This window comes from Aptenodytes patagonicus, chromosome 18, assembly GCF_965638725.1.
Source record: "Aptenodytes patagonicus chromosome 18, bAptPat1.pri.cur, whole genome shotgun sequence".
In the NCBI taxonomy this organism is placed as follows: Eukaryota; Metazoa; Chordata; class Aves; order Sphenisciformes; family Spheniscidae; genus Aptenodytes; species Aptenodytes patagonicus.
This window is the reverse complement of record NC_134966.1, coordinates 621594-633882: the sequence shown is the minus strand read 5'-3', so window position 1 is coordinate 633882 and position 12289 is coordinate 621594. Positions and strand designations below refer to the sequence as shown.

General features: G+C 65.1%; 2 protein-coding genes across 2 annotated transcripts; one reads left to right on the top strand and one right to left on the bottom strand.

Annotated features, from left to right (window-relative positions):
* The first annotated feature begins 3000 nt into the window (after nt 1-3000).
* On the top strand, nt 3001-7758 carry LOC143168648 (POU domain, class 5, transcription factor 3-like). Its single transcript, XM_076355289.1, has 5 exons — nt 3001-3501; nt 5494-5605; nt 6016-6146; nt 6709-6873; nt 7132-7758. Exons 1-5 carry the CDS (start codon nt 3001-3003, stop codon nt 7381-7383), a joined length of 1161 nt encoding a protein of 386 aa, XP_076211404.1. The 3' UTR covers nt 7384-7758.
* Nucleotides 7759-11113: 3355 nt separating this feature from the next.
* FUT7 (fucosyltransferase 7) lies at nt 11114-12157 on the bottom strand. Its single transcript, XM_076355739.1, has one exon. It carries the CDS (start codon nt 12155-12157, stop codon nt 11114-11116), a length of 1044 nt encoding a protein of 347 aa, XP_076211854.1.
* Nucleotides 12158-12289: the final 132 nt, after the last annotated feature.

Here is a 12289-nt window from a genome sequence, read left to right as displayed (position 1 = left end):
AGCAAACTGCGGTGCCATGGAGGAGCTCTGGTGGTCCTCCCAGGGACGGGGCTTCTGAAGCTGAACCCACTGCCCAGCCCTCCTCAGACAGACCTGGGGTGAAGACTGTGGCTGGCTCCTGACCATGGGGCCCCGACCCACTGCATGCAGGGCTGCAGCCCACCAAGGTGTCATTGCCTTAGGCATGAAACTCAAGGGGATCCAGCACAGCCCTGATGGCTTCTCCATGACCTGCCCCAGGAGAGAGGGTGGGCTGACAGTGAATAAAACATCAGCTGTGGTCATACACTCTCTTAAAATCTTGTCTCCAAGCCAAACCAACGCCAAACCAGCACACTCAGCAAAGGGAGGACAAGCAGATGTGCATCTCTGTCCCTCCCAGCCTGCTGTCATCTCAGTGAGCTGGGGAGGACAGATGCATATCTTTCTGCTCCCCTTTTCCTAGCAGGATCCCATCCATCCCTGGCTGGGTTACAGACCGCAGAGCTGGGCCCGAGCCTGGAGCATGAGCAGGCTCCAGCCACGGAGGTGATGGAGGGACGCATCCTTCCTCCTCCCGGAGAAGGCAAGAGGCTCTGCCCCAAAGGAGATGGATGGCCAAGCCCCGGCCATTGGTGCACAATGACCCCGCACAATAACCGGGCACCTCACACAGCCCCCCCAAAATCACCCCATTGAAATGTATGGGGGGGGCACACACCAAGAAACCCCACTGACTCCCTCCACATCCCCCAGCTAAAACCATCACTGCCACAATGGGCCCCGCTCCTACAAAGGGGCCGGTTCAAAGTCAACGTCTCCCTTCCCCTCCGCCTGTATATGAAAGAGAACAGGAATGCGTTTGAGGCCTTGGCGGGCTGGGGGGCTGGGGGGCTTCCTGGGGGGATGGAGAGAAAGAGCAGGTTGGCAGGAGGAGGGGGTCCGGCCCGGGAACAATAAATCAAAGGGAAGGGGAGTTACTGCCTGGCCAAGGATCTTCTGAAACCCTGGGCCACAGCGGGAGCCTGGGAGGAGCAGGGCTGATGGCTGCGATTGGAGTCCCGCAGCGAGACTTCCTCTGCCCGCTGGCAGAGGGCGGGCAGCAGGGCAGGCCTGCCTGCACGGCACCTGGGTGCCCGCATCCCTGGCAGCACGGCCCAGGGCCCGGCTCTCCCCTCGGCACGGCCGGATCCAGCACCTGCAGGGAAAGTTGCCTCACTAGGTCTGGGCAGTGGTTTCCCCCCCAGGCAGGTCCCGCAGCTGCGGGGCTCATTCAGGGTTGCCCACGTCCCCGCTGACGGGCTTTTTGCATCCTCAGGTCATTTTCCTGGGGCTGCCCTCCCTCCCCAGAGCAGCCTGGCACAGCTGGGATGGGCAGCCCGGCACGTGCCCAGCCAGGAGTCAGGAAGGGGCTTTAATTCCAGCTCATCCTCGTGGTCATTTTTTTTTCCTTATAGGAATATTATCACGGGGGGGGCTGTTCCACTCCCCCCCATGTGCGACAGTGCCATGTGCTGGGCCAGGGGCTGCTGCTGGCACTGTGGGTACCAGTCCCTGGGAACCAGCCGCTGGGTGCCAGCTGCTGGGTATGAGTCCCTGGGTGCCAGCCCTCCCAGGAGCCAAAGCAAGTGCTTCATAACCAGCATCAAGCACCTTCCACCAGTCCCACCAGCAGCCCCATCCCCATCCCACTGCCGCGGGGGAGGCTCCTCCAGCCTATCTCTTCGGCATATCTCCAGTGCGAGACGGCTGCAGGCTCCCGGTAATCCGGGTTAATAAACAGGGAGTGGTGCTGGCAGCAGGATCACCCCTCGCCCTGCTCTGGCTGGGGTCAGGGGGTGCCCACACCGCCGGTTCCTGCCTGTAACCAGGAGCCAGCATCGGGCAGGCCGATCCCAGCAGAGCCTGACATGGCGGCAGCGTCAGGATCGGGGAAGCTCCCGGTGCCGCGGCGGGAGGGAGGGAAGGGGGAAATGCCTGGAGACGGCCCCGATAGTGCCATTGTGAAGGGCCACGAGAGAGGAAAGCCCTTAAGATAGAGAAAATATCAAGCGCACTCCATTGCGGAGCAGATGGGCCTGATAGCCAAGGCTGCAATTAGCTCCCCAGCGGCACACCCAGAGCTCCAGGGCCTCTCTGCCTGCACAGGCCTCTGGGAAGGGCACGCTCCCTCTGACCCACGGCCTTTCTCTGCGGTGCGAGGAAGAGGAGAGGGACAGTGGGAGTGTGAGGGAGCCGGGGAGCCCCAGCTTCATTCATGAAGCTCTCTGCAGGGCACCCCACAGAGCTGTGAGGCTCTGCCGCTGGGACCATGCATCACAGAGGGGCGAGAGGGGATGGCCGAGCCCTCGTACAGCCCTCCCGCCACTCGACGGCACCAGCGTCCCCGGGGCTTGTCCTCCATCCTGCGGACAAGGGGCTGCTGCGGCCCCGGGCGGGCTGCTGTCCCTGCCTGCATCCTAAGCCTTGGCTCACGCCATGGCGGCTGCCCCCGTTCCCCAAAGCAGTCCCAGTTCCCTGCCTGAGCCCAGACCCTGTGGCACTGGGGAGCTCCCAGGTGGGGAGACCCTGGCGCTGATACTGCCCCAACATTTGGAGACGTGGGCCCCACCGAGCACCCCCGAGCCCTGCGGGGGGCTCTGCCCTTCGCCGCACACGGGGCGAGCGGGGCCAGCGGGGCGCAAGACCCCACAGCGGGGTCCCTCGCCCGCCGGGGCCGGCCCCGGCCCTCTCCTCCCCGCGGCCCGAGGGGAAGGGTGCGGGCGGGCCGCGGCCCACCTTCCATCGCACCTTCCCCCCCGGGTGCCCCCCCTCGCCCCCCCCGGCGGGATCAAGTTCACGCCCGACCCACCGGTGCGGGGCCAATGGGGCCGGGGCCCATTTCCATACGGCCCGGCCCGGCCCGGCCCGGCCCCGCCGCCCTCAGAGGCCCCGGCGGCGCCGCAGCAGGGAGGCAGCGGCCGGCGGGCGGCCGGGCCGAGCCCCGCAGCCCCCGCATGGAGCCCTAGGGCGGCGGGCAGCATGTTCAGCCCGGACGGGGGGCTGCCGGCCGCCCCCTTCGGCCTCCTGCCCGACGCCGGCCCGCCCTTCCCCCGCGGCGGCTTCGACGGGGCGGCCGCCCAGCCGCTCTTCTTCCCCTTCGCCGCCGAGCCCGAGGCCGCCCGCGACCCGCCGCCGGCCCGCGCCTGGCTGCCTCCGCCCGCCGGGCCGCCCGCCAAGGCGGAGGCGCGCCCGGGCCGGCCCTGCCGCCAGCCCTCGCCCGAGCCCCGCGCCGCGGCCTGCTGCGGCCCGGCCTGGCCCGCCCCGCCCTGGGCCGGACCCGCGCCCCCCGGCGCCGCCAACGCCGCCCTGCCCGGCCCGCCCTTCCCCGGCACCGCCGCCGCCGCCGCCGCCTTCCCCGGCCCCCAGCTCTGCCCCGCCGCCCTGCAGCCGGGCTCCGGCGGCCTCTCCGGGCTGGGCAGCAGCGGCAGCTCCAGCGGCGCCGCCAGCGAGGGCGGACACTCCAGCGACAGCGGCGACGAGGTGAGACCCGACGGGGCGGGGACGGGCTGCCCTGCCCCGCTGCCCTCCGCCCGGCAAACCGGGTGCCGCGGCACTCCTCGGAGGCGCCGCGCTCCCCTCCGTGCCCCGGTGCCGCTGCGGAGGCAGGGAGCAGAGCCCGGGCTCGCCGCCGTGCCGCCCCGTCGGGGCAGGGAGCTGCCTGGCCACCCCCGGGCATCGCCGTCTCGGCCCGGGCGTGGGCAAGCGGGGAGCCCGCCGGTGCCGTCCTGCCTGTCCCCTCCTCCGGGTGCCCCCGGGAGAAGCCCTAGAGCGGCCCGACGTGTCCCAGCGCTGGGGCTCGTCCCGGCTGGGTCAGCCGCTCCGCGAGGGGAGCGCCTCGGGGAGGCGGCTTTGGGGTGAGAAAGGTGGTTTCGGGGACTTGGGGGCCAGCTTTCACTTGTGCTGACCGTCCCTGATAGGTGACGCTGCGTGGACGTCCCGTGTGCACGGTGCCGTATGGCCGCCCCTTGTACACGATGCTGAAGCCCGGCTCGGGCGGGGTGCTCGGGGCAGCGGAGCGCGGCCCCCCCGGGCTCTGCCCTGCCGCAGCCCGGCTCCTGACGGCCCCCTCCGGCCCTCGGCCGTGCGGGATCGGCGGCTGCTTCCCCGGCCGCTCCTCCCGGGGCTCCGCGGGCACCGACGGCTGCCGGGGCGCGGGCAGAGCCAGCCCGGGGTCGGGGGGGGCCTCGGGGGGGTGGCAGCGCTAGTTATCAGCATGACTGGCAGTTGTCTTTTGGGTTTGTTTTTAGCCTTTTTAAATCTTGACATAATATAAACCTGTCCCTCCCAGGCAAGCACCCCCCGGGGGTAGCAGCGGCAGATGATGCCGGGGTTTGTTGCAAGGTTCCTGCGAGCTGTTGGGGGTGTGTTGGTTGGGTTTGTGCGGAGCTGCTGCCGGGTACGTGTCGCGGGGATTCGGGAGCTCCCACGCACGCCACGATGGGATGCGCGTCCCCCGGGTCGCAGCCTGCCGCGCTGGGCGGGGGTTACGAGGAATGTTTTTTCTCGGCCGAGGGAGGGTGAGGATTGCTCCGTGGCAGGGATGCTCCGGGCTCCTTGCTGCCGATCCACGCCAGAAATTAAAAGCCGGGACTTGGCGGCAGGAGGGACGTCTGTAAAATCCGAAATTGCGCTGCAAGCGTGGAAATCGGGTAAAAGATTGCAAAATGCCCCCACAGCAGTTGAAGGCTGCGCTGCAGGGAGGAAGGGAAGCACCTGGGTAAGCAGCTTTCCAGAAGGGAAGAGCCTGGTTGTGGCAAAGAGGTTTTTGAATCCCACTCGAGTCACGGGCCCTTTCATCGCTCGCTTCATCTGAGCCATTTCACCTGCCCGGGGCACAGGCAGGAGAGGGGCTGGCGAGGGGCTGCCCCATGCCCGGGAGCCGTGGGGAGGTGGGTGCCCACGCCCCGGGATAGCTGAGCCCATGGGGACATGTCGTGGGATGCGTGGGAGTGGGGCGGTGCTGGGGCCATCAGCAAACGTGCCTGTCGGTGCTGCCTCTGGTCAGGCCACGAGGGTCTGAGCCTGGGGGCAGAGGGGACATTCCCAGGGCATGCTGGGGCAGAGCAGGAGCTCTGGGTGCTCCCGGGACCTGCTTTCTGTCCCTGGGTCCTTGTGCCACCCTGGGCCTCTGCCACGCCAGCGTGGTGTGAGCTGGGCGGTGTGTCGTGGTCGGGGGCGGGGGGGAGGGCAGGGGGTCTTGCGTGGGGCAGGGTGGGGTGGAGGCACTTTGGGGTCCCTGAGCAGAGCCCCTTGTTCAGGGGTTGAGGAAAACCTTTCTGCCACCCACCCCATCGCCCCAAGGACCCCATCGCCCAGAGGTGACAGTGGCTGGTGGGTGTTGGCGCTGCCAAGGGTGAGCCCTCTCCTGTCCCCGTCCCTGTCCCACGCTGACCCCACCACACCGACAGACCCTGCTCTTGCCAGCCCCTGGGTGTGAGTTGTCCCCTCTCAGTTTATCTCTGCCCCTGCCAGGATGCACCAACCTCAGAAGAGCTGGAGCAGTTCGCCAAGGACCTCAAGCACAAGCGCATCATGCTGGGCTTCACCCAGGCTGACGTGGGGCTGGCTCTGGGCACCCTCTACGGTAAGGGCCCGGTAAAGGTCCTCGTCTCCCCCCGCACACCCGGGGGGAAGGGAGAGGCCTGGGAGGGGGATGGAGCACCTGGGCAATGGAGATTTCTGCTCCTTAACGACCTGCGAAGGAGGCGGTGAGCACCAGCCCCAGGGCTCCTGGGGCTCCCTCACCCTGTTAAGTACTCGCTCAAGCTGGAAGGGTTTGATAACATGGAACTGGTTTAAAATAGCTACAGCTGCTTATTGAAGTGTTTCAGTGCTTTAAATGCCTGCTGAAGCAGCGGGGAGAATGCCTTTCCTGGTCCCCCATCCCCAAGGACAGGGGATGCTACAGGGGGGGGTCCTGGGCAGCTGCTGGAGGTGGGAGATCCCCTGACGCGGGGGCAGGAGCAGTGCGTGACACCCTGCCTGCCCACGCAGGGAAGATGTTCAGCCAGACGACCATCTGCCGCTTCGAAGCGCTCCAGCTCAGCTTCAAGAACATGTGCAAGCTGAAGCCACTGCTGCAGCGTTGGCTCAATGAGGCGGAGAACACGGACAACATGCAAGAGGTATGGGGCTGGGGAGGGCCAGGAGTCGGGGGTACCGCACACTGATGAGCCATCAAGCTGCAGCTTCTCGTCCCTTCTACACGTGCTTTTTGGGAGAGAGGAGGGGAGCAGCAGGCATCTTGTGCTATAGCAGCATCTCGCTGCCATGGCTTCAGTCCGGTTGTGAGGGGAACCCACTGGGTATCGCCTTCTGCCAGGCTGGGGGGAGCCCAAATCCCCTCGCAAACACCTTGTGACAACTGTGGCAGCTCCCGTCTCAGAGCAGCCGGGTCCTGCTGGAGTCGCAGATGAGCTGGAGGTGCAGCTTGCTGCTCCCTGGGGAGCCTGGAGGGATGTAGAAAGACGTGTCCATCCCCCCTGCACCAGCTACAGGCAGTACTGGGACACTATGAACGGCTCCAGTTGCAGTGGGGTGACACTCAGTGGACAGTCACGGGGACAAAGCCTGTCCCCATCCCTCCCCCCGTCCCTCCCAGACCTCTGCAGCCAGCCGCACGTGCGTCCAGAGCCTGGTGGGGACATTGCTAGCCCTGTGATCAAGCATGTGGCCTCTCATTTCCAGATGTGCAATGCAGAGCAAGTGTTGGCCCAAGCCCGGAAGAGAAAACGCAGGACCAGCATCGAGACCAACGTGAAGGGGACACTGGAGAGCTTCTTCCGCAAGTGCGTGAAACCCAGTCCCCAGGAGATCTCCCAGATTGCCGAGGACCTCAACCTGGACAAAGATGTAGGTTGGGAGGGTTTGCAGGGTGGGTGCCCAAACGGCTGCGGTTCCTGAGCACCCACATCAGACCAGTTCGATACTGGAAGCTGTGGGAGAGTGGCCGGGTAGCCACCATCGGCCTGTTCGAGCCCAGCCCCAGGAGGAGCTGTGGCAGGCAGGGTGCTGTGCTGTGGAGATGCCACCAGCAGAAGGGTCTCCTTGTCACCCGCACAGCGCCTGGGCTCGTTCCCCTCACCCTTCCCCATCTCGCCTCCCTCGCAGGTGGTCCGGGTCTGGTTCTGCAACCGGCGTCAGAAAGGCAAACGGCTGCTGCTGCCCTTCGGCAACGAGGCGGAGGGGGTGATGTATGACATGAACCAGTCCCTGGTGCCCACCGGCCTGCCCATCCCGGTGACATCCCAGGGCTACAGCCTGGCGCCCTCCCCTCCCGTCTACATGCCGCCCTTCCACAAAGCCGAGATGTTCCCTCAAGCGCTGCAACCTGGGCTCTCCATGAGCAACAGCAGCCACTGAACCGGGGGCTGCGGGGGCCGGCGACAGTGCCGCCCCACCACCACGGCTGGGCTGGCTCTCTGGGGGCAGCTCCCCCCCCCTTCACCCTGAGAAGGCACGGGCACGGCCTTGCTCCCGCTCCCAGGGCCTGCCTGGGCACTCGCTGGGCTGCCTTAGGGCTTTTGGGGCGCGAGGAGCAGGCAGTTGCTCCCAGCCCTTCCCAGTTATGTGAGTTTACTGGTCCCAGCAGCGTTGGCCCCCCTCCAACCTCTCCTGGGGGGCAGCTGCTCCTACCCCACTGCACCCCACCGAAGCCACGCATGCCCGGGGTGCTGAGTGGAGCCGCCTGCGCCCGGTCCCAGCCCAGCCGAGCCACTCTCCTGCAAGACCCAGAAAAAAAGTATTTTTTAGATTTTTTTGAGGGGTGGGTGGGGGGAGGGGGTGGTTTTATTATTTTTTTTTTTTAAATGGTTTTTGGTTGTAGTTTTTAAAAAGCAAAAATCTTTGTAGTGATTACTAGTTTCCCAGGTGCCCCCTCCCTGTCACGTAGAGCAGGGCTGGGGCGCTGGGCCCAGGGCCGGGGTCCCCAGAGGCTCTGCCCACCCTCCCGGGCAGCCGGGGCGAGCCGAGGGCTGGAGCGTGGGGCTGGAGGTGAGCCCTCGCAGCCCCAGCCGCCCCTCACCCCGCGGCACAGGAGAGCTTCGCCCATCCGTGGGCAGGTTGGCAGGGCTTGTTTTGGGGGAGTGGTGGGGGTCCTCCCTGGCCCTTGTGCCCAGCATTGCCCCTGGTCCCCTGTGCCCTCTCCACTCTCCAGCCCTTGTCCCTCTGCCCCAGCCTTGCTGCCCAGGAACCATCTTTCCCCAGGGGGTCCCAGCCCAGGGGGGCCGACACTGTCCTGTCCATGCTGCTAGCACCCCCGTGCCTTTGAGCCTGCTGTAGTTGATGATGATTTTTAATTTTTTTTTTCTTAATCATATTCCCTCTGGCAATGAAATAAATCTCAGTTCTTTGGGGCATGAGAGCGAGTTAATCCTTTCCTTGCCTCCCTTGTACTCCTGCGCCTGCATGGTGCCAGGCAGCCCAGCGGCATGGGTTTGGCTGCATGCGGGGGCACAGCGGGGCTGGACCGGTGCACCCAAATAGGGCTGACCTGTCCCCATCGTGCCAGCAACACCCGGCTCTTGGCTGCCTGCAGCCTGGCCCACCACCAGGAGTTGTGACAGCTTGGCCCTCGAAGGACACCAGCTTGTCGGGGCTGTGCCCCCCAAAGCAGAGGTGGTCAGGAGTGTGGCGGGGATCACCTTCCACCCTGTCTGAGCTGCTGTTTTTCCCATAGCTGCTTTTGGGAAGGGTGGAAGCACAGTGGGATCTCATTTGCAGGCTGCTCCAGCAGATACTGTGGACAGGGAAGGACTGGGCAGGGATGTAGCCGGAGCTGCAGCGCTCCCAGTCCCGGGGTGGGCAGGGGAGAGGTATCAGAAGCCTGGGGCTGTCCTTGCCACGTGGCTGCCAGCGCGGCACCAGCGGGCAAGGCATGCTCCGGTGTGAGCGGTCCAGCCGAGGCAGCCTCACGGTGGCCGTGCCAGGTGGTGCCAGCCCAGCCAGGCAGGTGCGGGTGGGCACCAGGGACTGAGCTAGTGGGGATTGGGGGTGCCAGCCCGGCCAGGAGAAGCAAGTGTCTGGGGGATGACACCTCACTTTTCACCGCCATGGCCTCTGCAGCCTGGTTTGCCACCAGCCTGCACCCCTGAGGGATTTTTCCCCTGAGCAGAAGCAATGAAATGACCAAGCCTGTAGGGGAACTTTGAAAAGCCCCTTTTCAGCTTGGCTGCCAGTAAACGATGGGTTTGCTCTCTGGGGCTGGCCTGCAGCCTTGCTCCCACGGGCCGGGCAGGAGCAGGGTCACTGCAGGCAGCTGCTCGCGGAGCACCTTGGGACCCTGCAAAGGGCTGGGGTGCACACCAGGCTGGGTGCCAGCCCCATGGGGCGGGATCCCCTTGGCTCGCCCTGTGTCCCCGCTTGCTCCCCAGTGCCTGGGTGCCCAGGGCCACGTCCCTGTCTGCCTGCAGGGTGGGGGCATGGCACCTGCTGGAAACTGTCCCCCCTGCTGCTGCTGCCCTTTGCTGCCTAGGCAGGAGCCCCGGCCCCAAATCCCGCTGCCCCAGTGCGCTGCTTGAGGGCGCTCGGAGCCCCTCCTGCTCTGTTTTCGGTTGACCCAGAAGACAAAACAAGACAGAAATCCGGAAGCCACAGAAATCAGAAGAGCGCGGTATGCCCGTCAAACTGCAACCCGGCGAGGGCTGGGCCAGGCTGGGTGAGCAGCTGCCGGGGCCAGGAACACAGCGAAGTGCCAGCCGGGGTAGAAATGTCCCCTCTGCTGAGGGGGTGTCACCGCACACCTGAGCCTTGCTGCACCCCGGGCATGGGGAGCAGGTCCCAGAGGGCAGCAGGCAGCTCGCGTGGTGGCAAGGGTGGGGTTGGGCGACTTTGGGGCTGCAGTGAGGGAAACCGGGGGAAACCTGTGACAAAATTTATATCGGGGGTTGATGGCACCGAGCTGAGGGGCATGGAGGAAAGCAGGGATGGAGCAGCTGTGTCCCACCCCCTGGTCCTGTCACCCAACCCTGACATCCACCATTGATCCCAGATGGGTGCTTCCCCTCGGGGTGTCTGGGCATTGCCTCTGCCCAAGTGCAGGGTGTGTGCGCTGCAGGGTGCCCATGGAGCAGGATGCACACAGTGCAGGGTGCTCTCTATGTAGGGTGCCCGTGGTGCAGGGTGTGTGCATGGTGCAGGGTGCCCACAGTGCGGCGTGTGCATGGCACAGGGTCCAGCACTGCAGGGTGCTGGTAGTGTGGGTGCCTGGGGTACGTGGTGCATGCGTGGTGCAGAGTGTGCAGGGGCTTGGCAGTGCCAAGTACACACGGAGCAGGCTGCCGGTGCCGCAGGGTCCCCACGGGATCAGCTTTACTCTGGGCTCGCTGCAAGGCTCTGGACACCTCTGCCTCGCTGGCTTCCTGATGCAACAGGGCAGGCGTGCCGGCAGGGGAGCGAGAAACCACAGCATCCCTCTCTGACTTGGCCTGGCACTGAGCAGGCTGAGATTGTTCTCAAGAGCATCCGGTGTCCTGCCGGTCCTTGCTGACATGGTGACACCCGCAGCTTCGAGTGGGGGTGGGTGGGGGAAATGGGTGCTGCTGGGCTGTGCCGGGAAGTGGCAGAGCAGAGGCTGTGCTCTCTGTCCCTGCCACGGGTTGCTGGGCCCCCCCGGGCTGCCCCGAGCTTGGCTCCTCCACCCCAGCCAGAAATGTCACTATGGGGCCTCTGCCACCGGGGCTTCGCCACTCAGCAGAAGGTGCTGGGTGGGGCATGGAGCGATTGCAGCAGAAGGTTGGGGAGCCCTGAGCCCCCTGCCAGCCCCCTGCCCTGCCCAGCCCCTGCGCCACAGGCAGAGCCTCTGCAGCACTGTGTCATTTATTTCCAAAGCACCCTCTCATCCTGCCAGCACCCTGGCAAGGTAGGTCAGTGTTGCGTCTGGGGCAGGAGTTATTCCATTTTGCAAGAAGTTAAGTCACACGGAGTTGCTCAAGGTCCCAGTGTGGCAACAGCCAGGCTGGGAGGAGAGGTCGGGGCTCCTGTGTCCCTCCCTGCCCCATGTCCTGGTCTGTAGGAGGGTGCCCCATGCTCCCCCCACCCCAGTATCCTCTGCCCAGATGCATCCCCGATGGTCCCAGCACACACCAGCCCCATGCTAGGTGTTGAACCAGCTCGCCAGGTCAGGATAGACACGGCCGCGGGGCAGGCTGGGGTAGGCAGTGCAGATGGTGCAGATCCGCTCCCTCCAGTCGGTATAGAGCTTCACGCTGTACTTCTTCTGCCAGGCAAAGAACTGCCGGTAGCGGCTGGAGTTCATGGTCTTCAGGAAGGTGGCCAGCTCCGCCAGGGAACCAAAGTCATCGACGTGAATGAAGGAGTCTGTAGGAATGAACTGCTCGTAGTTGGCCCGGGGAGGCCCCAGCACCACGGGCACGGTGCCTGCCATCAGCGAGTTCCTCCAGAGCTTCTCGGTGATGTAGTCCTGGTGGATGGAGTTCTCGAAGGCCAGGTAGAACTTGGACTTGGATGTTGTTGGCAAGAGGCAGTCCTTGCAAAGTGGCTTTTTGTTTGCTTTCCCGTATATGTTCACGTGGAGGTACCTGGAGAGGTTTTTGTAGATTTCGGCTCTTTTCTGAGTCCTGTGGTAGTTGCTGATAACCCAGGACACCAAGTTGGTCTTTGTGGGGATGTTCATGGTGGCCGACTGGTTGGGCACAAGCTTGCCGTAGGGGATGAAGATGTCCGAGTCCTGTCTGTAGGTCATCACCCAGTTGAAGGTCTGGTTCCATCCCGCTAGAGCTTTAGTGTTGGAGGGGGACTCCAGGGAGACCCACACCCAGTTCTGCCCCGGTGGCCTCTCCTTGGGCAGCCTGTCCCTGCCCGGCTGGAGCCTGGCGTGGGGGAACACCACCACGTTCGCCTGGCCCAGGAGCCGCCGCTCCGTGGTAAGCCAGCAGCCCGCGATGCCATACAGCTCATGGCAAATGTCCCCGCTGATGTTGGGAACCTGCTTTGAGGGCCATTTCCACACCAGGACCACCAGCGGCTTAGTGTGCTTGGGCACTTCTCTGGAGACCTCAGAGGGGTTTAGGAAGCACCTCAGGTTCCAGAGGGTGGTTACAAACACTCCAGCAGTAACCACCGCCTTCAGACCAGGCCGGCCCCACGTCGGCCGTGGCAGCAGCCATGTCCGGAGCATGCTGCCAGGCAGGCTGTCACCTTCTCAGGTGACAGAGCTGACACCTGGGAGAGAGGAGAGGCCACCAAGGGCTGTCAGCTCAGCTTGCCGGGGGTGAGGGATGTTGGGGAGGCGCTGGGGCCAGAGTGGATG